Genomic DNA, 27,305 nt, shown 5'->3' with positions numbered 1-27,305 from the left:
CCTCGGCCCCCTAATTCATTCTGCTTCCCACAGTCTCTTCCAGCAGTGCCCGACCAGGGAGGGAGGGGCAGGAGGTCAGTGCACCTGCATCCTGGAAGGGGCAGGTTCCAAAAGCAAAGGGCTCTTCTCAGTGGAGCACATACAAGTCTTTATAAAAGAACAAAAAGCTCAATAAATACGCAACTTTACACAGAGCCCAACCCCAGCCTGGGGTGGCCAGCAGAACTGTTCGGGAGGAAGACAAGGGGGTGAGGGAGGTAAATGCCCATCTGGGGCCAGATGAAGGTGGAGGGGGGCAGCCTGGGAGACCAGCCCAGTGGATCAGAGCTGGTAACTTTGGGGAGCAGCAGACACAAAATTGAGGGTGGGGGTGGGGGGCAGGTTAGTGAAGTTGGCGACTCGGGGCGGGGGGGGCTGGTCCTGAGGGGCACTGCAGCCAGGCCTGGGACTCTGCCGGACCCTCCTCTGTTTCCTTCTTGTCTGGCAAAGTGCAGATCAGCCCGGGGCGGCGGCGGGGATCCCGCCCAGCACTCTGCGCACAAGGCAACAGGGGCCGGCATGCCCCAGAAGGCATGCTGTCTGCTGTCTGGTGGTCCAGTGGTACCCTCGGGGTCTCCCTCTGTTCAGACCTCCCTGTGGGGGAGGGGGAAGACAGTCCTTCCTTGGCTGATGCCACTCAGAGGGACCCTGGCCACCCTGTCCACCCCCCTAGAATTCTCAGAGTCCGTCATCACCATTCTCTGAGGACACCCTCACCCTGAGGGTGGGCAGGCCTCAGGGCCCCTCTTCCACCCACAGCCCTAGATGCCACCTACTCCCAGCCACAACAGTGCCCGCCTTCTCCCAGGGTGCAGTGACCCTGTGCCAGCACACTGGGGCAGCTGCCCTCGGTCTTGCCCAGGCCACTCACGAGGCAGTGAGCGTGGAGTTAAGCAGCAAGGTGGTCCTGATTCGGTAGAGCTGGGCCAGCGTCAGTTTCCGGTGCTGGGCAGAGATTCCTGCGGAGGGCTCGGGCTGGGCCCTGGGTGAGGCCCCTGAGGGCAGTTCTCTGCTCCTCCCCTCGGGCCCTTCAGGCCCCCCAGACAGGTAGGGGGTTCCATCCTCCATCTCTGATGGCTGAGGCCCACTGCCAGTGCGTGGTGCACCCCCGCAACTCCAGCTGGGCCCAGCCCGCCGCGGGGAGCCCTGAGTCCTAGTGCCAGTGGCTGCGGTGGCCAAGCAGAGTTCCGACCGGCTGCGGCTGGGAGCGGGCGGCGCTCCACGGGTGGTGGCCCCTGACAGCAGGTGGAGGAGGCTGGCCTCGGATTTGGACTTGAGCAGGTGGGGCAGATGGGCCAGCAGCTGGACGGGGGTGCGGCGGCGAAGGCGGGGAGAGGGTGAGGGTGAAGGGGCTTGTGGTGACTCTGGGAGCCGGGGTGCTGGCTCCACCACGGGGGCTGGGGTCACAAAGTCTCGCAAGGACGTGGGGGACAGGGTGCCATAGGCAGAGTCTATGGAGCAGGAGCGGCTGTCCCCAGGACCCAGGGGCAGCAGCTCGCTGGTGGGCGTGACCGATGAGGCAGTGGTGCTGAGAGACGTCTCGTCCGACTGGGAGCTGAAGGGGCCATGCTCAAACTCGGGAGAGGACGGCGTCTCCCCGGGCTCCACCACCACCATGGCTAGGGTCTCCGTGGAGCCGTCCGAGGCACTGCGGGCCACCATGGGGAGACGGGGGGCGGAGAGAGTGAGCACAGACAGGGACCCTGGCCGGCCTGCTCCAGCCCTGTGCCAGGCAACACAAAAGTCTACAATCTCCGTCCTCCTCGCTGGCGGCCTCAGAGACAGCAAACGTGGGGTGAAAGCCCCCGATTCCCTGACCCCTGTGCCCACAACAGACACCAGGAACGGCATCTGTCACCACCAGAGCCCTTTTCGGCTGGATATAGCCTAAGAGTTCTCAGCTCAGCTGCAGGCAGCTACTACTAACGAGTCAGAGTCAGTGGTCAAATTGAAAATGGTTGGCCAGCCCTGGCTGGATGCTTCCAGGCTGGAAGACAGACCGCGCCCCCGCCCCCACTGGGTTCATGACCTGAAGCCGCTCGGACAAAGGGGTCGAGCTAGGCTCTACCCCTGTCTGCAGCCTCGGGGTCAGGAGTCCTGGGCTGGAGCGCGTGCCCTGCCCGGCCCGCTGGGTGGTCCCGGGCAAGCATACCAGTGCTGGGAGTCCAGGCTGTTGCTGCTTTTACGCAGGATAGTGGGAGAGCTGGCAGCCGAAGTGCTACTGTCCCCACCTTCCTCTTCCTCCTCGTCCTCCTGGTCGTCCTCCTCCTCTTCCAGGCTCTGCAGGCGCTGCTGGCTGCCCGGGTGCTCCTGCGCACGCAACTGCTGCAGCTGGTTCTGTGGGCGGCAGAGGCGGTGCGCAGAGGCAGAACGGGCTGTGAGCTGCAGCACCCCCCCACCCCGGCTGCCCCGCCCACCCGCATGTCACGCTGCCCTCACCTGGGCGTTGTAAATGGAGTCCACCCAGCCTCGGCACAGAGTCTGCCCACTGGCCTGGAACGTGTAGGCCCCCACGGCGCTGTGGAGCTCGTTCAGGTAGATGAGGAGGAAGGAGCCTGCTTAGGAAGGGCTCGGCGTCAGCGGAGACAGCGGGCCCTGCCCATCCCAGCCCTGGCCCGGGAGCGGGGACGCGGGTCCTCACCAGGGTCCCGCAGCTCCCGGCACACGATCTTGTCCACCAGCAGCGGTGGCCTGATGACCTTGGTCCTCTCAGCCTTCTTCACTGCCTTGGTCACCAAGAGCAGGTCCGTGAAGAGGAAGCAGTACACGTCCATCTGAGTGGGGGCAGGGGGAGGAGAGGCCAGGGGTCAAGGCCAGGGGTCAAGGTCAGGAGGGGTCTCGGCCTGTCTGCTGCAACACCCTGTCCTGGGGGTGCTCAGACGTTTGTCAAACACCTCCCCTGCCCTCCCGCACGGACCTGAGAGCAAAAGCAAAAGGCAAAGTGAGGTCATTTTCTTTCATCGGGCTACCTACTTGTGGCTTATTTCAATTAAAACTTGACACGAAAGGTGAAAAGGGAGGTAATTTTAAAATTGTGGCTCTGGGTTGCACAGTGTACCTCAAGGGTTAACGTAGCTCAGGAGCAGGGCAGGGGGGGCGGGTCTGGGCTGTCCCCTGGGGGCTCCTGCCTCCCCCCTCCCCCCAGGAACCCACACGGCACCAGGTGGGCAAGACAGACAGCCCACGGCCTGTGACCCTATGTATTTGTAAAGAGTCGACTGCAGGCGAGGCCAGAAGGGAAGGCTCGATAGAGTCCACGTGACGAAAGGGAAAACCCTGCGACCAAGAACGCCCAGCAAGCGTATCAGTCAGGACTGAAGGGGAGAGCAAGATCCTCCCTGACAAGCACAAGCTGAAGGAGTTCATCTCTGCTAAACCGGCATCCCAGGAAAGGTCACGGAAAAGAAAACCCAGCAATACGAAAACAGTTTTAAAAACCTCATTAGTAAAGGCAAACATACAGTAAATGTAGTACCCCAACCACTTATAAATACTGTATAGTATGAAAACAATTAAAATGGCAATAAGCACATACTTATCAACAATTGCTTTAAATGTAAACTGACTAAGCACCCCACTGAAAAAACACAGGGCGACTGAATGGCTGAAAAAACGAGACCTGTACACTCGCTGCCTACATGAGACTTGATTGACACACACAGACCAAAAAGGAAGGGAAGGGAAGGATATTTCATGAAAGTGCCAACGATGACAACGACAGAGAAAGCAGCTGGGGTACCAATGCTGGTATCAGACAGAACAGACTTTAAAACAAAGGCTCTAACAACAGACAAAGAAGGACCCAGCAATCCCACTCCGGGCGTGTTTCTGAAGAAAACAGAGCACTTGTTGAAAAGGACGCGGGCACCCATGTTCGCAGCAGCGTCACCCACAAGAGCTGAGATACGGAAGCAATCTAGGTGCTCCTCGACCGAGGAGTGGATGAAAAGTGGGTATACACATGTGTGTGCACGCATGCGTGCACTATGTACACACTCGCACTGCAGTGATTACTCAGCCACGACAAAGAAGGAAATCTGCCCTGGCTGGTGTAGCTCAGTGGATTGAGCACGGGCCTGTGAAGCAAAGGGTTGTAGGTTCGATTTCCAGTTGGGGTACATGCCTGGGTTGCAGGCCATGTCCCCAGGAGGGGGCGCAGGAGAGGGAACCACACATTGATGTTTCTCCCTCTCCCTCCCTTCCCTTCTCTCTAAAAATAAATATTTAAAATTTTTAAAAAGAATGAAATCTTGCCAATTGTGACACCAGGTTATGCTAGGTGAAATAAGTCAGAGACAAATGCTGTAGCATTTCACATAAGCGTGGAATCGAAACGACTAAACAGATGAACAAACAAAGCAAACAGACTCAGGGATACAGGAAACCTGGCAGTGGCCCCAGAGCTGGGCAGTGGGCGTGTGGGCAAAAAGGCGAGGCGGGGGAGAGGGACGAATTACGGTGGTGACGTAAATGAGTTGCGGGCGTGTCGAGTGCAGCACAGAAGCCGTCAGTAACGTCACACATCCTGGCACAGCGGGCCCTTCGGGCTGATCCCTTTGTAGGGCGTGTAAGTATGAAGTCTCCCTGTTATACACCTTTAATATCATGCTGCGTGTTAACCATAATTAAAAAGAGCTTTACATTCCAGAATGGAGGGGGAAAAGGGTAAAATGCAGGCAAGTAATTATCTCTCATAGGACCCCAAGGTCATTTGTTCTCAAACTGTGCACCGCCCCCCCCCCCCCCCCCCGGCCAGTGGCTGGGGAGCTGAGCACCACTGACCCCATCCAGTAGCAGCCCTGGAAGGGGTGGTCCAAACCTGCGGGGCAGGAAGGAGGGGGGCAGGGCCCTGGGTATGGGGTGTCCCCAAGAGTCACCTTGCTGTCCTTCCCCTCCTTCATCCTCAGGCTCCCCTCCAACAGTAGCTGACGGGTCTCCTCGGGGGAGGCTCCAGGGATGGGCGCAGTCAGGTCCAGGTGCAAAAACTCCTTCAGGAGCTGGGGGGTAGTGGGGGTTGGGAATACGGGTGTAGGAGAGGTCAGGGGCTGACCTTCCACTCCACTAGGAGTCTTCACGCGAGACTCCAGTCTGGCCCACCCTCCCTCTGAGCTGGGCCAGGCCGCCCACCTTGTCCACCTCATCGTTGCTGCCCTCCACCACCTCGTAGGCGTCGATGCGGCTCACCACGGCCGCCAGCCGCTGCCGCTCCTGTCGCTGTCGCATGTACGTGTTCACTTGGTGAATAAAGCGCTCTACAGAGCTGATCTGGTGGGGCGGACAACAGCTGTTTCAGGCCCAGTGCCAAGGAGGGGCGGAGAGCCGCAGAGGGAGCCCCACCCGACACCCTGGTTACCATGGTGACGACAGCCTCTTTGGCTCTTGGTTCCTCCGTTTTCCTCAGGACGGACTTGAGCAGCAGCGGGTACTTGGTGAGCCGCTGGTGGGGCTTGGCCAGCATGTCGCTCAGCTTCAGCCGCTGGCACTGCTGATGCTTCTCCGCCCACTGTGTCGGGAGGAGCAGCGGGGGTGGGGCTCAGGACAGGCCACGCCCACCACTGGCGCCCAAGCACCTGCAGCTGAGGTGGGCGTGGGGTCCTGCTCCCCTGCCCATCAGCCTGCTCCCCGGCCCTCACCGTGACATAGGCCCGGAAGAGGTCGTTGTCACGCAGCAGGCCACGCATGTACTCCATGCAGCCTTCCTCCTCCATGCAATACCGGATGTAGGGTTTGAAGAGGGAGCCGAACTGGCGAGGAAGAAACACCGGTTACCTGGCGGAGAGGGCTGGGCCCTGCTCAGGCTATTCCTGGCTGCACTTTGGCGACCACCCCGGCGGGTGGCAAGCCTATGATCCCGGTTTTCTATATGAAGAAACTGAGCCATGGCGAGAGTGACCACCCTCTGTAAGGTAGCAAGGGTAAGATGGCCAGCTGGGGTAAACCCGGGTGACCGACTCAGAACTCCTTGCCTCTACCCACTAGGGGTCATTCCGGGCCATTGGTTCAAGGGAGGTTGGGGTGTCAAGCAGATGGGATCGGCCCCCGAGCCCTGCCCCTGTGTCACCCGCGCTTCTTCCTGGCCCAGGCCATACCATCTTGAAACCTTTGAGGAAGTCCCCGGGCTGCAGCAGCGCCCGCGTGCGGCGCGCCTTCTGCAGCACCGGCGCCATCACAGTGCCCCACAGACTGCGGTGCAGACGTGCGATCTCGGGGATGTTGCTGAACAGACGCTCCGCATCCACCTAGGGGCCCCAGAGGAGCGCTCGGTCCCGCCCCTCGCCTACTGTAACCGCTAGCCCCGCCCCTGTACGTCCCACCCTGTCAACCCTACACCTTTCCCCGCTTCCAGTGCCGGGGCTCTGCCCTAGGCCTACTCCACGTGTGGTCCAGTCCTTTTCCAGCCCCGCCCCATCTGTCTCCGCCCTTACTTAAGCCCCTCCCCTATCCCCACCACCACCCTCCTGCTGTGCCCGGGCGGGGCCAGGTCCACTTCTTCAGGTACCCTCCCGGCCCTCGGGCCCAGCCGAACCTCACACAGCAGCCCGGACTCTTGCAGATTCAGGAGGCAACACAGGAACAGCTGCAGGGGTAGGGGTGCTGTAGCTTAGGGGGGTGATCCCAGTCCTGATGCCCCACCCAGATTCTTAGGCTCCCCTCTACCCCCTAACCCTCCTAAGGGCACCCTGGGACAGAGAGGGTTCACCCTTTGAGAAAAGGTCCAACCCTCTCAGCCCACCACAGGGTCACCTGGCCCAGACCTCACCTGGACCCAAGCTTGCAGCCTAGCCACGGACACTCCTTCACCTCTGGCCTGGCTCAGCCTCTGAGTCTCAGCTCAGGGGGTGCCTTCCTTGACCCCCGAGCCCAGGGCAGGTGCTCCCCCCCCCCGCCCCCGGTCAAAGTCCCNCAGGTGCCCCCCCCCGCCCCCCGGTCAAAGTCCCGACACACACACTCCCCAGCATCTGCCCACGCTGTCTCCACACCTAGGGTGTGGGCTGCAGGGCACCTGCGCCCAGCAGGTGTTGGGGGATACCGGTTGAATGAGTGAGTCAAAGAATGAGGCCTGTGTTCGTTCAGCTCCAACCACCAAACCTCCCGGAAGCCCCACCCCCCCATGCCCCAGCCGTGGGAACCACGTCCTGCCCAGGGTGCAGCCCTCCTCTGGCTTTCCTTCCCCTTTTCGGCCTGGCACCTGATCCTCCTGCCAAGGCCCCCACTCGGCTCGGGGGCACCCAGAGGAGGCCGTAGAGGCAGATGGGGTGGCTGCCGGCCCTGCAGCCCATACTCACGTTGGTGATCACCCGCAGTTTCTTAATATAGGAGGCCTCGGTGTGCAGGAGCTCCCACACTGCCTCCTGCTGGTGACACTGCCTCCGGGTCAGCTTCTGCGGGAAGGGCAGGGGGTGGCCAGGAACCAGAGTGCGCAGGCACCGCCGGGGGGCCGCCGGGGGTGGGGGGGAGGGTGAGAAACCTTGAGTGGAACTTCCTTCCACCAGTGCAGACACGGAGGCCCCTGAGGTCTGGGCCCTCCTCTGCTACTAGGACATCTAAATGACACACTGAGGTTCCCCAGAGTGGGTTAACGATGACAGCAGCCTGCCGGGGCTGTCCTGTGGAACGTTCTGTCACTGGGTCCTCAGAAGGGTCCCACCAAGTAGGGGGATAATGTCCCTCTTTCCCCAGGAGAGGGAGGAGAAGGGTTGTGGTGGCACCCACCTCGTGTCCATCAATGAGGTCCCGCCAGCTGTCCTCCAGCCACAGGCCGGCGTCGTCCTCATCCTCTTCCTCATCTCCCTCCTCCTCCCACGAGTCGTGGTCAAAGCGCAGCCTCCGGGGCGGCCTGGGCAGCCCAAAGAGGCCATAGGCATGCAGCTTGCTCTCCAGCTGCTCCATCTTGTCTACCTCCTGGAGGGAGACCAGGCTCAGGGTCAGGGGTCAAGGCCAGCCCGCTGCCCGACCCAGGGCCCATGGGACCACACATACCCGGCCGAAGGTGCTGGTGCTGGGGCCATAGCTGAAGAAACCGCTGAAGCGGCTGGCAGCCCGGTTCTTCCAGCTGTCGCTGCCGCCACTGCTGCTGCTGGGCAGCGAGCAGCTGGAAGGCGTGGGGGGCTCCTGCCCAGGGATGCTGGCCTCCCCCAGGAACTCCGACATGTTCTTTCGGCGGCGGCCAGGGGCCTGGCCGGGGAGAGGCAGTCAAGGCCAGCCCCAGCCTTGCCACGACAGCCCCGTGCAGCCACAAGCCCAGAGCATGTGAGGAAAAAAACAGTCACACACACACACACGCACTCAGATGTGCTTAGAAGCACAGCTCCAAAGTGACCCATAACACACAGCCAGTGACACGGGAAGTCCGGCTCCCCATGCAGCATCTGCTGGGACACACACACACACACACACACACACACACACACGCTCTCTGGGCACCAGCACACTCGGAGACAGACCCACCACCCTAGACCCAATGAGGGCCCCCAACTCTCAGAGCCAGCCCCACTCTCCAGAATGGTATATTAAAGCCCCGAGAGGGAGCCACAAGGACCCCAGCTGACTTCCAGGGGCCCCTGCTGACCCCCCACCCTGACAGGGCCCTCCTCCTCACCAGGATGTCCAGGCTCTCCCGGCGGCTCTGTGGGTCCACTCGCTCCAGGGCCGGGGGCCCGGCCCCGGCTGGTCGCAGGATTGGCAGGCTCAGGGACTTGGAGTCCTTCACTCCCTGCTCCACCTTCCCCTCGTCCCCTGGCTTGGCTGGGGCAGCATTAGGGGATAAGCCCAGGTCGGGAGGGGATCCAGCCCTCTCTCTCCCAGGGATCCCAACCAAGGCCTAACCGAAACTCCCTCCCTGAAACCCCACCTGCCAGCACCAGCCAACACCCACCACCAGCCAGGAGAGACACCTGTATGGTAATGAGCTTGCTCAAGGCCATGGCCAACAGGAACCTGAGCTGGGGGAGAAGCGCTCCTCTCCAGGAGGCCCAGCCAGGCCCCAGCCACTCTCCTGCCCAGCCTGCTGCTCACCTTTGACCCGTAGGTAGTGTCCCCCGAACCTGTAGGCCTCGAAGGTCAGGGACAGGGGTGTGTTGGACTGGTCCAGGTAGATGTCCGTTTTGCCCAGTGTGATGCCCTTCCTTTCGAATATGGGCAGCAGCACCTCCCTACCCCAGGACGGGAGCTGTGTCTGTTAGGGGTCAGTCACACAAACCCCCACCCTAGCCACAGCCCCAGCTCCACCTGCGGGGACACATACACACTCCCCCATGTCCTGCATGTGCTTACACACATTGCTATCACACATAAGGGCAGACACTGTCACAGGTCGGTCCACACTCAGGGACCGGGCCACGCAGGCAGGGCACAGAGGCCCTGTCACCTGCTCCCTCATGCTGGTGTTCACACCTTGAGGTCTGCCCACAGTGGGTGGGGGGGGGCACACGCTCGCAGGCTACCACACGGACACCACGCTCCTCTCTGCAGGGGCTGGGCCCGCCCACCGAGCCTACCCCAGTGACTTCTTCTTCACAGCCGGCACGATCTCCGTCTCGATGTCCACATTCAGATCGAACTTCAGGGTGAAGCACTCCTTGCTTGGGTCCTGAGAGGATGCAGCTCTCAACTTCTGCAGCCCTGTGCCCCGCTCTCCCCAGCCCAGGGTCCACAATGGGAACCCCGCCGGGGGAGGGAGTGCAGGGGCTGGCCAGCCGGGCTCTGCCCCAGGCAGGCTGCCAGCGTCCCTCCTGCCTGAGGGAGGAGCTCTTGGAACGTCTCCCACCTGGCTAAGGTGGGCAGTGCTCGGCTGCAGGGCAGGGTGGCGAGGCAGGGACACCCTGGGCCCCGCCCCGGGTCGTGGGAAGGAAAGGAAGGGCCTGGGGGAGGCAGAGGCTGTCCGACCCCTCTGCCAGCCCTGGGCTCCTTACATCTGTGTGTCTCCTCCTGGCTTTCTTCTTGGAGAGTTTCAGGCCTGTGCTCTTCCGGTCCCTGCAGGGAAGCCAGGGAGTTCAGAGGTTAGAGACACTCTGGCTCCCCACCCACACCTTACTCACCCCAGGTGACCAGGGAACTCAGGGGCGTTCAGGCAGGCCAGGGCCCACGAAGAGGCTGTGCGCCCTCTGGTGGCTAACACAGGGCTCACACCCAGTGGTGCCTGGTCAGGTGAAGCCCTGGAGGCTGGCCTAGGCTAGGTGGCCTCCCTCAGGAAGCTGGCAGCCCCAGGGACAGGGAGGGGTCTCCAGTCAGCCCTTCTGAAGCCTCTGGTGCCTGGATCTCTGACCTTGGGCCCCTCAGGTGCCTTCTCTGCCCACCTACCCCTCACCTACCCTTTGCCTTCCACCAGGCTTTCCTCCTCCTCCTCCAAGTCCACTGCAGGGCTGGTGCGTGGGGGGCATGACCGGGTGGACACGTTCCTCGCCAGGACAGAGCCTTTGGAGTAGAGTGGGAGTGGGATCAGGCTCCCTCTCCTCAGCCTTCCAGCCTGGCCACCTCTGGAGGGACAACTGCCTGCTGACCCTGTGACCCCCCCAGGGAGCGAGGGCCCTTTGGTTCTGTGACGAGAGGGGCGTGGTCACCGCTTATCCTCCGTCCACACCCTGACTCAAAACCAACGAGGGCCCTGAGATGACACTGCAGGTGACGTCCCACTCAGTCTGAGGCCACCTGCAGCCTCCGTTCACCCCTCTGTGAACTAGGGATGGGGGACCGGCCTCTGGGATGGTCACCAAAGGGACAAGGTCCGTGGTTCTTTCTGCTGGGCCGCCCCTCCCCCACCTGTGACCATACCCAGCGTCCCCGGAGGCCCTGGCAGAGGGGCAGAGTCTCCTCGTGCCTCCGTCCGGCTGAGAAAGGAGACAAAGGGCTGGCACCCCAGCACAGCCAGTTGGCGGAGGGCCTGGGCCAGGTCTCTGTTCAGCAGGAGGGGTTTCTTGTTTCCTGCCACAAGGTCCTCTGACCTCCCCCCCCACCCTCTGCTCCTGGCTGGAAGACTGGCCCAGAAGTCCCCTGCCGGAGGACAAGAAGAAAGGGACCTTCTCCACGCCGGCTCCCAGCCAGGGGCGGGGCAGCAGTGGGAGGCGCAGACCCAGCCCCTGGGAGACACAGGACCGCTCCCGAGACGGGGCACAAGCCCAGCCTTTTCTCTTGTGAGGACAAAAGGGACGGAGAGGACTTGAGTTTCATTCACAGTCGACTCTTGTCCTTCTGATGGTCCCGTCACGGCTCCAACAGTTACAGAGACACCGAGCCCCCAGACAGGGGACCCGGAGCGACCCTGGGGGGCCAGGCCGGGCGTCCCGAGCGGCGCTCACCTTGCGGGGGCAGGTCGAAACGGACGTGCCCATCGTAGTGCATGGCGCTGTGGAACTTGCTGTCACAGGCCGCGCAGAGGTTGAGGGGTCCCCGGCGGTGCAGCTGCTGGCAATCTGCGTGGTGGCATACCTGTGCGGCGAGGGGGGGGGTGCGCTGGGCGGGGCCCGGACCGCGCAGGCCCTGCTCCAGCTCCTGACCCCCAAGCGGCCACTCCCCACTTCCAACCGTCCTTCCCCCTTCTGTCCCGTGTGCTCAGCAGTCCACTCAACACGCGTCTCGAGAGCACTGCTCTGTGTCTCTTCAGAGGGACGCAGGGAAAAGCAAAGCCCTGCCCAGCACGGCAGGGCCAAGGGGCCGTGGCCAGAGGGCAGATGCTGCCAAGGCCTTTTCCTGGAGCCCGGGCAGAAAGGGCGCCCGAACTGAACCTCGGGGCCCAGGGCTGCCTTTTGGTTTGGCCCCCACAGTTTTGACCAGAATGGCCCTCCCACGGGCCACTCGGAGCCTCTGCCCTTGGTTCTACGACCTTTCTGGCCACAGCCCAGCCAACCCTGCCCAGGTTCCTGAGTCAGGTGGCGAAGGGACACGGGGGCGTCGGGGGCAGGCATTGGAGTCTGGGTTCCCTCAAGGTGTCTACACAGCCGCCTGGTGACATGGTCCCTGGTTTACCTCATTACCTTGGCCCATGCTCCCCCCTCCACAGACACGCATGACTTTCCTATTTGCTCCTCCACCTCCCACCTCTCACCCTAAACACTCTCCCCACGATTCTGCTTCCTACTCTTCGAGGGAAACAGAAGCCCCAAGAGGCCGAGGCTCCCTGATTCCCCCCCACCATCTCTGCCCACCTGCCCTGGGTTGTGGGGGGTCTGGTCCGGCTCCAACCCAAGGCCAGCCTTCCCCCTGAGATCCGCACCCCCGTGGCCATGGTGTGGGGACAGGACTGAGCCTTTGCCCTCCCCTCCGTCCTCAGTGCCCCTCCTATCCACACCAACCTGTCCCCTCTCCACCTTGGCTTTGCTCCATCTCCCTCCTTCCTCTACAGCAGATGTCCTCAACCCCAGGACTGGTACCAGCCCAGGCCTGTTAGGAGCCGGGCCGCACAGGAGGTGAGCTTGAATGTAATGTGCTTGAAATAACCCCAAACCATCCCCTCCTTCCCCCTGGTCCCTGGAAACACTGTCTTCCACAAAACTGGTCCCTGGTACCACTGCGGTACAGCTGTGCTCCCTGAACCAGGCCTCCGCACGCACTACCTCCCTGTCTCTCCTCTCATCTCTGCTTCCCCGCTCCGTGTTTTAAAATATCTCAAACCAACAGAATGTTGTAGACGAACACGATATCCGCACACCCTTCCCGCTTCCCTGCTTGTTCACATATCGCCACACTGGCTCTCGGGGCCCCCCCGCCCCTGGCGCAGAAACCCCGATGTCGCCCAGGAGTGCGAACGTTGTACACGACCTGATGCCAGGGCCTCTCCCTGCCCACAGTGTCCAGTCCAGGAAGAGTCCACCTCTGAGGTTTCCCAGTCGTGCAAACGTGCAAATTGATGTTTTCCCCGTTCAGAAGTCAGTCAAGGTCCGCACACACAGTTGGCTGTGTCTGGGTATTTCTTTAAGAATAAATGCACCCATTCTTTCTTTTTCTTTTTTGGGGGGTCTTCTGTGACATTGAGAGTTTTGATGTGTCCAAGCCAGTGGTCTGGCAGAAAGCCCCTCCGGGTGGACTGGTCTGGAGGACTTCGGCACAGCTGGCCCAGCCTCTGGGCAGGGGCACCAAGCTGTGCGACTTCTGTGCACCCACGATGACAGGTCACTTGGGGACCTCGCCATCCTTGGCAAAGCCCCTGTTCTCTGTGTAAATGAATGAGTCATCTGCGGGGTGGCACTCTGAGTGGTCTGTCCCCCAGCAGTCCCACACTCTGGGGCAGTAGCATTCCTTCGAGACTCCTGCCTGGGCCAAATGTCACCGCGACACCTGACCTGGGCATTTTCTGGCTCTCCCAGTGTCTCCCAGACCTTCTTTCTCAAGCCTGTGCCCCTGCCTGGCACACCGAACTCACTCTTCTCAGGCCCCCTGGCAAGCCCACTGTCTGTTCTCACGGGGCCCGGCATCTGCCATCGGTGGTCTCTCTGTCCCCAGGACCCATGCTCTGTGAGTCTGTCCCTCACCTCCTGAGACGTGGCTGATATCAGGACTGGGAACGCCTTCCACACGCTGTGGGCTCCCAGAGTTGAATCTCCAGGCAGCACCTCCACCAGGAGGCCAGACGGACCTCCTCCCTCCTCCCCTAGATTCCAAACGGAAAACTTCCGCACGTGGACTCCCGGCCTCTCCAGGCAGCTGCGACCAGCTCCATCAACCCAGCGCCATCTAGGTGTGTGCCAGACAGGGGTTGTGTGTGTCCCGCAAAAAGACAGGGTCAGTCCTAACTCCCAAAACCTCAGCATGAGACCTTGTCCGGAAGTAGGGTCGTGGCAGATGTCATTAGTGAAGATGAGAGCACACTGAAGTCTGTAATCATAGGTATGGACTGTGCAGTAATCACATGACTAGTGTCCTCATACTAAGAGAGAGAGACATGGCGGGGGGGAAAGGCCACACGACAACAGAAGCAGTGATGGGAGTGACGCGAGTACAAGCCAAGGAGCACCGGGAAGAGGCAGGGACAGGCCCTCTCCCAGAGCCTCCGAAGGCGCCAACGCCCCGCGCAAGCCTGGGCCCCAGCGTCTGGCCCGCGGAGCTGTGAGAACAAACTGCCCGCCATTGCTCTAAAGCCGCCCTGCTGGGGTCAGTTTGCGAGGGCAGCCCCAGGAAGTCACACACTGGGACATAAACCCTGGGGTCACCTCCCATCTTTCTGTTACACCCCCGTCCAGTCAGAGCCCAAATTCCCCACCTTTACCATCTGCAGCTTCAACCAGGCCAGGCCACATTCTCCAGCCGGCACTGCCCCCTCCCCCACAGCCCCCACTGCCGCTGAATTTCAACAATGGCCTCCTAACAGGCTCCCTGTTTCCACCCTACCCTCCAGTCTGTTCTCTGTTCTCCGTGGGACCAGCGTGGACCCTGTTCAAAGAGGAGACACAGATGCCTTCTCAGAGCCCCGTGGTGGCCTCCCCTGTCACTCAAGCATGTGGACTTGCTGGCCCCCTGTCCTGCGTCCCCATCCCGGCTCGCTCTGGCCCTCAACCTTGTCGGGCACAGCCCCCCTCGGAGCCTTGGCTCTGCTAGTCCCTGGGCCTGCCACGCTTCCCCAGAGACTGAAGAACCGGCTGCCTCCCGCCCCGCAGGTCTTCACTCCAAAGTCGCCTGGCTTCTGGCCCTTCCAGCCTTTCAGCTCCTCCAACCCCTCCCTCCGGCGCCCTTCCTCTCCATGGCGCTCCCCACCATCCCACACCTGCGTGTTTCACGCATTCGCCTCCACACCTTGTCTGCCCTGCAGGGACCCCACGCACTGCCCTGCCTGCAGCCCTGCCCGCTCAACAAACACTTTTTTATGGAGGGTTACTGAAGAGTTTTGGGCCGGGGAGACCCCATCAGAAATTTTCAAGATAACAGACAGGGTGAGGACAGCCTGGACAACAGGAACCATGGCTGAAGGCAGGAAGTGGCTGAAAGGTCTGATTCGCACGTATAATGTGGTTGCCTGTGTGCCTGGGGCTGCACTAGGGGCTCCTCACTTCAGGAAGCAGGGACGCTGGTCACGCCTGTATTACAGAAGAGGACTGCAAAGCTCAGAGAGGTTAAGCAGCTTGTCGAAGGTCACACAGCCAGGGCAGCCAGGGCTGAGCCCAGCGTGTATAGCCCTAGATGGCGGATTTCCACCACATTCACACCATCTCTCAGGGGCCTGAGGACAGAGTGCCCAGTGGGGGAGGCAGGTCTCTGGTCAACCCCCAGGCTGTGGGGACAGTAGGAAATCAGTGGTTTGGCTCCTGAGTCCCCGTGTGCCTCTGTCAGACAGAAAAGTGGCAGGCTAAGGGGGACATTTGCTCTCAGGGAACTGAGCCCCGGCCAGGGAGCTGTAGACATGACGGCCCAGATTCCCCAGGACAGCCCAAGTGCCAGGTGCCTCCCCCACTCCAGCCTTCTCCAGGGGTCTTCAACAGTGTTTTGGGACTTCGAGACAGGGTGGAAGGGCTCCCTTCAACCAAAGCAGCTAGTTCTGTCTACTTCATCTAAAGAAAGCATGAACCCTGGCTGGTGTGGCTCAGTGGATTGAGCGCCAACCTGCGAATCAAAGGGTCACTGGTTCAATTCCCAGTCACAGCACACGCCTAGGTTGCGGGCCAGGTCCCCAGTAGGTGGCGCTGTTTCTCTCCCTCTTTCTCCCTCCCTTCTCCTCTCTAAAAAGTAAAATAAACGAAATCTTTAAAAGAAAGCGTGAAAACTGCTGTCCTCAGTCTCAACTCTGCCTGGCCCACCTTGAGTCCCCCAGGGCACACTGCCAGAGGGTCTGGCTTTGCAGTTTCTTGAACCCCCGACCCCCAGGCACCTCTCTTGACAATGCATCTGGGGAAGGCCCGCCTTCATCAGCCCTTCCCCCCAGCAGCCCCCAAATCGGCCAGCTTTGCAGTCCTCTCACCCTGAGTCCAGCCTGCCGGTCACACGGGCCCTGGCCTCACTGTGGATGGGGGTGACATGGCAGGAACCTGGCCTGGTGGCAGGGGTCCTGTGGAGGGTCCCTGGGACCCTTGCAGTCCAAGTCCCTGATTCTGTGCCACAACCTCATAAAAATATCCATCCAATAAAGAGATGGCAGAGTCTACACAAAGCTTCGCTCCTTACGGCAGATTTGAAATCCATCCAGTATTTACTGAGCACCTACTGTGTACCCACGCCGTGGAGGTGCTGGGCTTCTGGGGAGACCTGGGAAGACATTTCCCAGCAATGTGGTGGGCTTCCGTGCCCGTGCGGCCTCGGCACCTCCACTGCGCATGACCGTCGCCGCTACCACTGATGAGGATGGAGCCAGGCGGGCCCAGCAGTCCACTCTGCCTCCACCCTCCCTGCAGCACCTAGGCTCAGGCCCGGGATCCTCACTTAATACAGCAGGTCTGGCTGAGGATGAAGTTCCCGGAACCCCCAGGGAGAACCAGGAGCCCCACTGGGTGGGCACAGCCCCCTTGCACAGTCTGCTCCCCCACCCCTTCCCCCATCTCCACGGCCAAACCGCAGGGTCTCCTACAGCTCGGTCCAGGGGTAGGGGCCTCCCGGCACCAAAGTGAGGCAACCCCTTCCCCTTTTCTCAGACCCAGGTGCCTACTGCCCTCCTCCCTGCTGCCCACCACTTCCACCCTGAGGGCATGGGGAGTGGGGGAGGGGCAGCGGGGGATCCAGGAACCAAAGCGCCCAGATTAAATCCAGAGAATGGAAAGCCCACAGGATGGTACAGCCAGTTCACACGGCCTCTCAAAAAGCAGAGAGCCGAATGGACGGCAACTTTACAAACGCAGAGGGGGGTCCCTTGGGAAACATGGTCAAGGCCTTGCCCCATAGGGCTGGGGCACCGGAAGTGCCTTCCCCCTACATCCAAGGGCGGGGGCCAGAGGCAGGAGCAGGAGGGGTATAGCAGGGCCTGGGCCTAGGAAGGAAAGGAGGAGGGTTGGCCCTGAGCCGGGCCTGGGACCCACAGGTGTGTCCGGTGGCAGCCTCAGACACAAAAGACCAGGGTGGGCAACCCACCTCTGCCGCCTGGACCCCTCGGTGGTGGGGGTGGGGACACCCATCTCAGGGCCCCAGTCCCCCAGTGTGCGCCCGGGTAGGGGGCTCGGGCGCCGCGTGCCCTATCCTCGCCCCCGGCTCCCCATACCTGGCCTTCCCGGTCGCGGGCGTGGCCCCCAGCCCAGTAGGACGCCAAGTCCCGGGAGGGTACCCCAGGGCTGGGTCTGGAGGCCGCGCGGTGCCCGGAGACGCCGGGACCCGTCCCCATGGCGGCCGGAGGAAGAGGCGGTCTGCGCCGCCCGCCGGACAAAGCACAGAGCCCCGCTTCCTGCCATTGTGCAGCCGCACCCGCCCCCGCCGAGCCCGGGACCCCGGCGGGAACGGGGAGGGGTGGGTGGCGGACAAAGAGGGGGCCAGGAACATCCGCCCCACCAGCGGGGTCCCGGCCTCGCCTACGCCAGCCCGGCCTCCGTGCTGACCCACAGCCCTCACCCCGGCACCAAGTGCCCCTCTTGGACTTGCTTCTCCCAGGGGAGCTCCTGAAAGCTTGCAGCACTAGACAGGGGACAGGGACACAGTCTCCCTCAGTGCTCAGACCCCGCTCCCCGTCCAACCCGGGACACCCCTCTCAGTTCTGACCTCCGACTGCCCAGCCACACATCCGGCGCTCAGAGGGCCTCCCAAGGGTCATCTAGCGGCAGCGCACAGCCCAGAGACCCCGCCTCGCAGCCTGGGGCACGGACCCTGCTCCTCCTGCCAGGGCCAGCGCCCGAGGTGGAGAGGGGAGGGCCGGGTAACCACAGGTGGAGGCACGGAAGCGGGGGGGCGGAGGCGCCGGGCGGAAAGGGCGTGGAAGGTATTCCTTTGGGAGCCCCAGGAGTAGGGTGAGACGGGTCAGGAAAACCCCGCAGCCCGACTTGGCTTTCCCGAGGTCCTCCCGCTGCGTGCGTCCCCGCACCCCACCGCCAGGGGGCGCTGTTCGGGGCTCAGACCTCTAGGAAAGTAAAGCCTCATCACGGGAACCCCCTCTCGCTCCGTTAAACTTCTCCAATGGCTTAGGATAAAAGCCCCGCACAGCCTGGCTCCCACCCCACCTCCTGGCCAGTGAGTCCCGCATGGGGGTCAGACACGCCGGCCCCTTTCCTCTCTGACGCTCACCAGCTCAGCGCCCCCACACCAGGCCCTCTGTCTGGAACACCGTGGGCCCCAGCCCTCCAAGGGCTGGCACTGCGCCCCAGCGTCAACGCTGCCTCCCCAGGGAGGCCTGCATCCCCCTCTGAAAATAAATAGCCCCTCACCTTCTCCCTCTCAGATCTCTGAAACGGAATTCTTTCCTTCTAAGTATTTATTAGCACCTGAAGTTATTTTACTTCTTTGATAGCTTCTTTGTGGTCACTTTCCCGCTAGAACACCCTCTCCGGAGGCCAGGGGCCTTGGCTACCCAGCCCACACGCACCCGCAACACCTCAACAGTCCTGGCACCCAGGACGTACCCAGTGCGGACTCGACGGTGACCGGATGAAGACGACAGAGAAGGGGTCTTCATGCCAGAGGACGGCACTGGGGCAGGGAAGGTCTCAGCCAGGAAGTCCTTTCCTGTGGCCAGTGGTCAACAGGGCCTTCCCCCTGCCCGACCACAGGCTCTCTTCTGCCTTCTGGCATCCATGACCTCGGGCCTGCTGGCTGGGGCAGGTCGGTTTCCACATCAGATCCCGGTGGCCTTGCCCCGGCTACTGCTGCACAGGCAGACAGCCGAGCCCTCCCAAGTGCCAGGCCTGTGCCAGGAGTTTGGAGCAGCATATCCTGTTCACTCTCCTCCAGGATCCAAGGGGGGAGACACTGTTACTGTCCCCATTGAACGGGCCACAAAACGGAGGCTTGGAAAGGTTCGGCGTCTTGACCCAAAGCCGCCAGCTAGTAAGTGGCGAAATGAACACCTGGGCTTTGTGTCTCAGGCACAGCTACGTGGTGGCTCAGGCAGCAGTGCCTTGAGAGCCACCCCCTTGGGGACAAGGCAGATTCCAAAGCCAGCTTAGGGTAACTCACTGGCCCCGGGCAACCAAGTCATATCAAATGGAGACCACCAGGGCTGGACCAGGGCAGGGCACCAGAAGTTACCTGGGTGAGCGGGCCCTGGCCCAGCCCTGAGCCGTGCTCCCGCTTGGTTTTCCAGTCTGGATAGGGGCTCCTCCTACAGGGCCAGGGCCCTGCTGCCCCGGGGCCAAGAGGTCAAGGAGCCTACAGAGCTGTGGGGGACAGGAGGTCGCCACCCTGTACCAGGAGTGGGAACCCCCCCCCCAGATTCCCGGTTCCCACCTCCTCTCTGGGAGATAGCGCTGAAACAGTCTGTACCCCACAGCAGGCCCAGGAGGTCCCAGCCTCTGACTCTCTGGGGAAGGGGCCCCTCCCCAGCCCAGCCCCAGCTCCAGGCTCATGAGTCAGGACTGGCTTGTTGAAACTGATACCCAGGAACCAGATGCTGGGGCTGATGAATAATGGAGTCTCCAAGGCAGGAGCCCCCTCCCACTCACCCCTAGCACCAGCTTTCCAGCCCCAGAGAGAGAGAGGCCTGTGGGCACCCCCACCCCCACAATGGTGGGGGGCCCCTCCTGGTTTGACTCCTGATCTGCCGTGGGAGAGGGGGTCTCTGCCCTGGAGCGATCGTAGGTATGGAGCAAGGTCTGGGGTCAGCTCTGTGCTCTGCCCCCAGCAGATAAGCCTGGAACCAGGAGTTGGGGCTCCCTGGCTGGAGGGACACCCCTATCCAAGGGCTCCCACCTGGGCTACACTCCCCTGGGAGACAACCGGCCCCAGGGCCCCATCTGGCACCTTGGAAATCCAGGGGTGGGAGCTGCGTGCGTGGGCAGGTCAGCCAGGGCCGGGCCAGTTCTGCCAGGCTGCTCGCTTCATTCCCAGAGGCCTACCCAGCTCCTCCCTTCCCCTTGGCCTGGGCCTCAGCCCTTGTCCCCTGGGCTCTGGGGCCCACCAGGAGGCAGAGCCTGCCCTAAGGCCCTGCCCTGAGCTGGGCAAAGGGCAGGGGTGTAGGGAACCTGTCCACCGGCCGGGCCCACTGCACAGGCCCCAGAAGCCTGGGAGGCCCCTTCCTCCCCAGAGAGCAAGCAGTCTGGTCGGGACCCTGTGCTAGGGAGAGAGGCAGCGGCCCTGCCTGGTCTCCTGTCCTGTACCCACACGTATGTGCCTAACCCTGGAGCCCAGGACCCTAGCATCACAACTGGTGCCTTCTGGTACCTTTCTCCAGCACAAGAAGGCCTTTTGGAAGGGAAGGGGGCGAGGGCAAGTGCCTGGGCTGCTGAAGACTGGCACCTGGGGCCCACCGCACCCTGCCCCTACCCATCTGTGCAAAGAGGGCACTGGCTAGTTCTCTGGAATTTTCTGTCTAGGGATGGCTTTGGGTCCGAATGTGTGCCTGTACCCTGGCCAAGGCACAGAGGAACAATAAAATCTGCCTCAAGCCCCCCAAGCCTGGGGAAAGTTACTGGGGAATCTGCAGGCCCAGGGACCCCTGGCCTCTGTTCCCCTGCCTTTGATCCAGGCTGGCAGGGCCTCTCCTGAGTTCATCTGCACTCCCTCCCTCCTCTCCCATCTGCCCCCAGCCACCCCACAGCCGGAGGCGCACTCTCGCCCCCTGCCGGCCTCTAGCGGACTTTCTGCCTGGGACGAAACTCAGCCGCCCAAATGGGGCAGGGTCGCAGAGGCCCCCAACCGCCCTGCGCCCAGGCAACAAAACTCACACCGGGGCTGGGCTCCATAGCCTCTCTATGGCCCTATCTCGGGGCCGATGACCCCCTAGAATCACAGGGGCGGGGGCAGGCGCTTGGGCCCGTTCCACCCTCAGAAGTAGAGCTAGTGGTGCCCATCCTGCCCACCCGCGGGCCTGGGACTCCGCGGGACTTTCCACTCCGGGTTCTATCCATTAATTTAGGGGGAGCCTTGGCTCACGGACCCAATCCGTCCGGACCCGAGCTTCCCAGTGAGACTCACCTAGACACACGCGTCTCCTACCCTGTAGCTGGAACTCGGGCCAAGACTGTCCAGTTCCCGGGGGGCGCGTAGGACTAGGGGGCCCGGAGCCGCGGGGCGGGGCGGGCTCTGTTGATCCGCGGGCGCCGGGCGTTGGGGAATTACGGTAGGCCGGCGCGGGCGCTACCACCTGGGCGGGCCGGGACGTACCATTGGCGCGCCTGGCTCCGTGAGGGGAGCGCCGGCATCCCGGGAAGGGCCAGGCAGCCAACGGGGCAACCCAGGCGGTGGCAGGAAGCCCAGCCTGAGCCCGGGGAGTAATCTAGGGTCCGGGTTGCGGGGAGAGGGGGCGAGGCGGTTGTCACTGTCCCTGAGGAGGCTGGCCCTTTACAGATCTCCAGAAAGTTTAAAGTCCCCGGTTTTTAACCTTGGCTTGAAGACAGAGTAGCTCGCCAGTCCTCGGGGAGGCCCCGTGGCAGGAGGCTGCTCCAGCCCGCAAGAAGGGCCCCGGGGCTCCAGGCAGAGGGACCGGCAGGCCGAGCCGGCCCTGGGAATCGCCCCAAGCCAGGCTAGCTTCCTCTCCACTATAAAGGGCTGGATTCTGAACTGCGCCTCGGTGGCGCCTGAGAAACCCGCCTGCCTGTCTCTGCGTCCCCCTCTTTTTTCCTGGCTCAAGCCTGGCATGGCTGGAAAAGGGGCCATCCCGCCCTTTGGTGCTTCCCAGCTTCCTTCTCCCGGAGGAACTGGGGGTGCAGGGAGTGCATGGGGATACAGGGGCACCGCTGCGGCGGCAGGCACCTTTGCCCCACGGCACACCTCCCCCTTCCCTTGAGGTGGGTGCAGTGACGTAGGTCACCCTGGGGCAGTTCTTGAGCCAGAGAGCCTCAGCTCAGGTCCACCTGCACTTTCCCAATCCGAGAGCACGTCCCCAGGGCCCCTCAGCAAGCCTGCAGCCCCCTCCTGGCAGGTGCTTCCCTCCTTGGGGCTGGATCCACACCAGAGCTACTTCCCTCGGCCAGGCCACATGTCCTGGGCCATGCCTCCGCCTATCCGGGCCCGGTGCCCCAGGCCTTCACCTGCGTACCCCGTCCCCCTTCTAAGTTACTCCAAAGCAGGAGCTCCATTTGCACTGCTTCTCTGGCCCTGCCCCTCTCTCCAGGTGAAGACTGGACGGCCACCTCTCCACAGCTGTCCAGCACCTGAAAGGACTGGTTATCTCCAGAGACTCAGCACCTGGCCACCCTTGAGAGCACCCTGGCCTCCTACCTCTTATCCCCGGGAGAGTAGGTGACTCCCTGTCCCATTATTCACTACATCCGGCCCATTATTCTTCTACAGGGACCTCAGATCCACCCCTTCCTCTTCCACGTGTCCCCTGGGCTTCATCGGGCCACCCCTCCCCTTGACATACACATACACCCTCATCCCTGCCACCTCATAGCCTATTGTTAAGCTGGGAGGGAACTCTGAAGTCAGCAAATACAACTTCCACTCTCTCTGCTTGAATACTTCTAGGCACGGGGTGCTCACTACCTACATGCATCAGGGAATGGCTTCAGTTGTTGCAAACTGTCACCTACTCATCTTTCTGCCAGGGCCCTTCAGGGTCTCCTCCTGGCAGCTCCTCCAGGGGGGCAGGCAGACCTGGCCTGACTTGCCCTAGCTAGTTACTTCACTTCCCTGCGTCTCAGTAGCTGTCTCCTAAATGGAGAGGCAGTCATCCCCACTGCCATGTGGGGGTTCAAGGACTAGCTGAGGTCCCTGTGGGGAAGCCTGGCATGGCATACAGCAGGTGCTGAGTAACTGGTGGCTGCTAGACCATTAACTGTGTTTGGGGATGAGGCCCTGAGGGGTGCATTTCCAGGATGAACACCCAAACCTTCTGTCCCCTCAAATGTGGTAGTCCAATACTCCAGGGCCAGTGTCGGTCCTCATCCATGTCTCCTGTGACTTGGGGTGCATTCCACAGACTTGGACCAAAGAGCCTGGCTCCAAAGGGCCCAGACCCTGTCCGGCTGGTGGTGCCCTTGCAGGAGAGTGGGAACACCCATCACATCATCACTGGCCCCCCAGGAGGGAGGAAGTGACCCTTCCCCATCTCCCCCATGGACTCCAAGAGCTCCACTCATCCAGGGCACAGGACCGATGTACCATAACCACGGGTCCGCTGGGTGGAGTTGGCTGGGGTCTGGGATGGAACCCTGGGTGGTCTCAGATCTCAGAGAGGGGAAGGAAGGTGCACCCAAAGCCTGGGGGCTTCTCTCTCCTGTGGTGGATGGGCACACGGTTGCAGTGTGCTACACTCTGTGCCGAGCACCACACACGCACAGCCTCTCTCAATCCTCATCACACCTCACCTGGACACTGAGGCTCAGAGAGGTGCAGTGACCTGCCCGGCGCCATGCAGCTGGAGATGGGCGGGCTTTGACCCTGGAGTGCACAGGTGTGTGCTACTCTACACACCTTCATCCTGGGGGGTCTCCTTGGCCAGCAGTCCCCAACATGGACCCACAAAGGTCCATGGCCTGTTAGGAAAGGGCCGCACAGCAGGAGGTTGAGCGAGCAAAGCTTCCCTGGTGTCACCGCCTGAGCCCTGCCTCCTGTCTGGCCCTGCCACCATCCCCTCAGTGGAAAAATTGTCTTCCAGGAAACTGATCCCTGGTGCCAAAAAGCTTGGGGACTGCTATCCTAGGCAGATGGTTCGAACTCCTCGCCTGACATCAGGGTGCTCCGCATCCAGCTTTGCCTCCCTCTCCCCATCGCCCAGGCCGTGCTCAATCCTTACAGCCCCAACATCGCTCCCTGCTCACTCAGCTCTCCTCCATCTCAGCACCTCCTCATTCCTCAGGATGCCAGCAGCCTCCTCCAGGAAGCCCATCCTGGTTACTCCCTGCCCCCAGATTGAACTCCAGGGGAAGGAAGTAGGGGTGGGGCAGCTGATTCATCTCAGAATTCTCAGCACCCAGGAGTGGTTCAAATAAAACCTCCAGGGTGGGCCCAGAAGCAGAGGGGTCCAGCCCTGTTGAAAGATGGCCCTGCCTCCAGGACAGCCTGGGGGCCAGTATGGCACAGCCCAGGCTTCACCTCCCTCCTCCTCCCAGCGGGATGAGGAGGTCAGCTCCTGGAGGCAGGCACTTCGTTTCCTGGACACCTCCAGGGTCAGGACTGGGCCTGCCATGGCAGACGCTCGAAGCTGATGAGGTGCCTGGGTGATGTCACCCGCTCCTGAAAGCTCCTGTGTCCTGCTGGCTGTTCCTAGAGCAGCTGGAGAGGACACGAAGAGCCAGGCTCTCGCCCCCACTCCAGGCCAGGCTCTGCCAGTCCTTTCACCCTCTGTGAGCCTCAGCTCCTCCCATGTCACGTGGGAGTAACGATGGTGCTCTTCCCCTGAGGATCTCGCAGGGCTGGGTGAGGGCCTAACACCCCACTGGGCACATACCCGTGCTCGGTCCTCAGTGCTTATGGTCACCGCCAAGGTGGGTGTCCTCTCACCTCCTCTCACCCTCTCCTCCAGCCGCCTCATCCCTTGGCAAGACTCTGCACTCCTGCCTGTGGCAACGCCCCCTTCCTGCTCCCCTATTGGTGGTTTTACTTCCACTAGAGGCCACCGCCTCCAGCCGTCCTCCCTGATTGGCCCTCCTCCCTCGGATCATTCAGGTCCCTGAAGTCTGTTGCATGTGTCCCAAAGTGGGTCCCACCAGTGACAGGGCTTGGCCTCTCCCCTGGAGGCCTGGCAACCCCCTAGCTGCTGATGCTGCTGTCCCTGCACTGCTGAGTCCCAGTCAGGCCAGGGCTGAGCTGCAGCTAGGACCTGCGGACTGCGGAGGGTCCAGGCTTGCTCGAAAACCAGCTCTCACCCACAGGCCTCGCCTCTGCACAGTCCGGACCCTGCCCCCCCCCGCCCCCCCGCGCCCGCACTCCTGCCCCAGCAGCTGGGAGGACCTGCCCCAGAAGCAGCTGCACACAGGGCTGTGCAGGCCCATGGCGGGTTGTACGGCGGGGGTCATGGGGCCAACTTGTTGCCAGGAGCCCCCATCTGGGGGAGAGGCATCCAGCCAACACCAAAGCCCCATTGCCAGGCACCATCCCTGCCAGCAGATTGTGTCTGAATCACAGACACCGCCCCCTTGCCCGGTGACCACGGCAACTGGAAGCCTCCCCCTCCTCTCCCCACCCCCAGAACAGCCCTCCATGTTCCTTCTGACTGTTCCTTCTGACTGTTCCTTCTAAACGTGGTCTTCCTGTGCAGAACGTATGCTTGTGTGTCTGGGTGGAGGCGGGTGATGGGGGGTCTGTGGGGAGGGAGTGGCATTTCTAACCTCCTGCAGCTGGCAGAGCAGAGCCAGGCTACACAGGCGTTAGGGACACGGGCTCTGGCATCACCCAGACCTGGGCTCTGGATTCAAATCTCAGCTCTACCACATCCTAGCGATGTGTCCCCTGGGAGAGCCACTGCCTCCCCAAGCCTCAGTTTCCCCATCTGTAAAAGGGAATAATGACAGGACAAAGCTCGGAAGGCCTGCAGGAAGTGACACTGGGTCCTCGGAGCCTGAGACGCGGTTACTTGTGGCTGTTATTACTACTGTCTCTCGAATGGGGGCTGGGAGGGGTTCAATCGCTGGCTTGGCCTCTGTGGAGCTGCAGGGTCTCAGACACGTCACAGGGCCTCTCGGAAGCTCGGTATCTTCACCAGGAAAACGAGGCCATGACGCCTCCCCAGCACAGCTTCCACAAACAGCGCACAAGGCACAGAAAGCGTGTGGCTCAATGCCCAGCACGTCACAAGCAGCGGTGCTGCGTCCTACCGACCATCACCCCTCCGGTCTGCCTCCTCCCTGCTCGGGGACCAGTTCGTCAGCCCCAGGACCACAGTCACTGTCCCAAAGTTCCACAGTGTCCCTGACCCATTCCCAAGCCAGAAGAGCGGCCTAGCGTCATAGGGAGGGGCCAGCTGGACTGGGAAGGGGGAGGCCCTCCCCCACCCCCCCACCCCCGCCCGGTGGAGCCTCAGCTCCCTCATCCGTGATGTGGGGCCACAGCTCCTGTCACCTCGGAGCTGAAGTGAAGACAACAGCTTTGGGGCGCTCCTGTCGCTGCTGTCCCTGCTTCGGCAGTCCTCCCACCCCACTGCTCCGAGCCAGTCACCCAGTGTCCCCAGCCACCCGTGAACCAGACGGCACTGTGGCTGAGCCAGCTGCGCCCTTGCAGGGGTCCCGTGGATGTCCGCACCCAGGCAAAAAGGATGACTAGAGCCCCGCGCCCTCAGGCGCCCTACCTTGGCCGCTCGCCCCTTGTCCATGCAGCCGGGGTTCTGACAGCGCAGGCCCTTCCCCTCGGCCAGGCTCCTGGCGTCTGCGGGGGAGACAGCAGGAGGTTATCAGGCGGGTGGGGCCCAGGGAAGGGTGCGCCCCAGACAGGGGCACCCAGGCTCCCCCAGGGCCCCCGTAGCCTCCCCCTCAGAGGATGGGTGGGGCTCCCTCCTCAAACCTCCCTTCAAAGGAGGTCAGTGTCCCTTTCTCTTTTAAATGCCAACTTATCTGCACGGGAATCTCTGTGCAGAGCCCTGTTCTGGTTGCTGCTCCCCAGAGAAACTGTCCAGATTCCACGGGGAGAAATGGCTTTGGAAATACGCTCCCTCCCTCTGTCCCACAACCGTTGCGGGGAGGTGGCTCAGGGACCTTGTGGGGCCCCTGACTTCCCGGGAGATCCCTGCAGGGCTGTTGGGGGGCAGCGGGCTCTCAGGGTCCAGGATCCCTTCCTGCCCCTGACCTCCACAGCACTCTGTGCAGACGCCCTTCAGAAGCCCAGGTGGCCCCCGTACCCGCTGTCCATCTCTGACCCAGAATCCGCCCCGCCCCAAGCCGCCTCTTTTCCGAGGGGCTGGGGTGCAACGGCGGAGGGGGCAGCGGAGGGACAGAGAGGCTGGCCGCCCCAGCCAGCTCGCAGGGCAGGGGGAGGGGTGCTGCTAACGCGGGCCCCAACATGGGGGCAGAGTTTGGATCCCCTGGTTCCGAGACCAGGGCCCACCTACCACCCCGGGCAAGCCTTCCCCAGAGGAGGCGGGGACCGAGCTCCCCACCGCGGCGCCCCCTGCCCTCCCGCCCCTTCCCCGAGCGGGCGCGGAGGCGGCGGGGCTGGTGGGCCTGTGCCGCGGGGAACGGCCGGGGGCCCCGCACTCACCCATGGAGGAGGCGCCGGGCGGCCCGGGACGCGAGCAGGGCGGCGCACGCCGCGGGCCGTCCTGGGGGGAGCGCGACGGCGGCGGGGATCGGCGGGGGTGCGCGGAGAGGCCAGAGCACCGTGGCCGCGGGACCCTCGGCGGCGGG

The 27,305-nt window shown here is 62.4% G+C and overlaps 1 protein-coding gene across 6 annotated transcripts; it reads right to left on the bottom strand.

Moving 5' to 3' along the window:
* Positions 1-127: 127 nt before the first annotated feature.
* On the bottom strand, positions 128-27,305 carry PLEKHG5 (pleckstrin homology and RhoGEF domain containing G5). Of its 6 annotated transcripts, XM_037062068.1 has the most exons (22): positions 27,160-27,305; positions 26,255-26,331; positions 11,334-11,463; positions 10,350-10,452; positions 9,951-10,011; positions 9,537-9,628; positions 9,055-9,191; positions 8,639-8,784; positions 8,020-8,214; positions 7,753-7,941; positions 7,326-7,421; positions 6,566-6,616; positions 6,129-6,278; positions 5,673-5,783; positions 5,393-5,542; positions 5,167-5,304; positions 4,917-5,036; positions 2,681-2,813; positions 2,479-2,594; positions 2,192-2,376; positions 911-1,687; positions 128-633 (listed from the first exon to the last, which is right to left on the bottom strand). In XM_037062068.1, the coding sequence occupies exons 1-22, from the start codon at positions 27,161-27,163 to the stop codon at positions 624-626; spliced, it is 3,171 nt and encodes a 1,056-aa protein (XP_036917963.1). In that variant the 5' UTR covers positions 27,164-27,305; the 3' UTR covers positions 128-623. The 6 variants fall into 6 exon arrangements, with proteins under 6 accessions (XP_036917963.1, XP_036917966.1, XP_036917965.1 ...); XM_037062071.1 differs by lacking the exons at positions 26,255-26,331; positions 27,160-27,305 and adding an exon at positions 24,064-24,214; XM_037062070.1 differs by lacking the exons at positions 26,255-26,331; positions 27,160-27,305 and adding an exon at positions 21,001-21,064.

The sequence above is a fragment of the Sturnira hondurensis genome, unplaced genomic scaffold (genome assembly GCF_014824575.4).
Source record: "Sturnira hondurensis isolate 20B ecotype Veracruz unplaced genomic scaffold, ASM1482457v3 Scaffold0013931, whole genome shotgun sequence".
In the NCBI taxonomy this organism is placed as follows: Eukaryota; Metazoa; Chordata; class Mammalia; order Chiroptera; family Phyllostomidae; genus Sturnira; species Sturnira hondurensis.
Note: the sequence above shows the minus strand (reverse complement) of the source record. Positions and strands in the feature narration are given on the sequence as shown.

Excerpts from the sequence above, each read along its gene's own strand:
- PLEKHG5 (XM_037062066.1), bottom strand. The coding sequence starts at position 17,266 with ATGGGGACGGGTCCCGGCGTCTCCGGGCACCGCGCGGCCTCCAGACCC. Across the intron at positions 7,422-7,752 it reads ACCTCATTGATGGACACGAG|AAGCTGACCCGGAGGCAGTG; the intron begins GTGGGTGCCACC and ends CCCTTCCCGCAG. Across the intron at positions 5,037-5,166 it reads GCAACGATGAGGTGGACAAG|CTCCTGAAGGAGTTTTTGCA; the intron begins GTGGGCGGCCTG and ends ACTACCCCCCAG.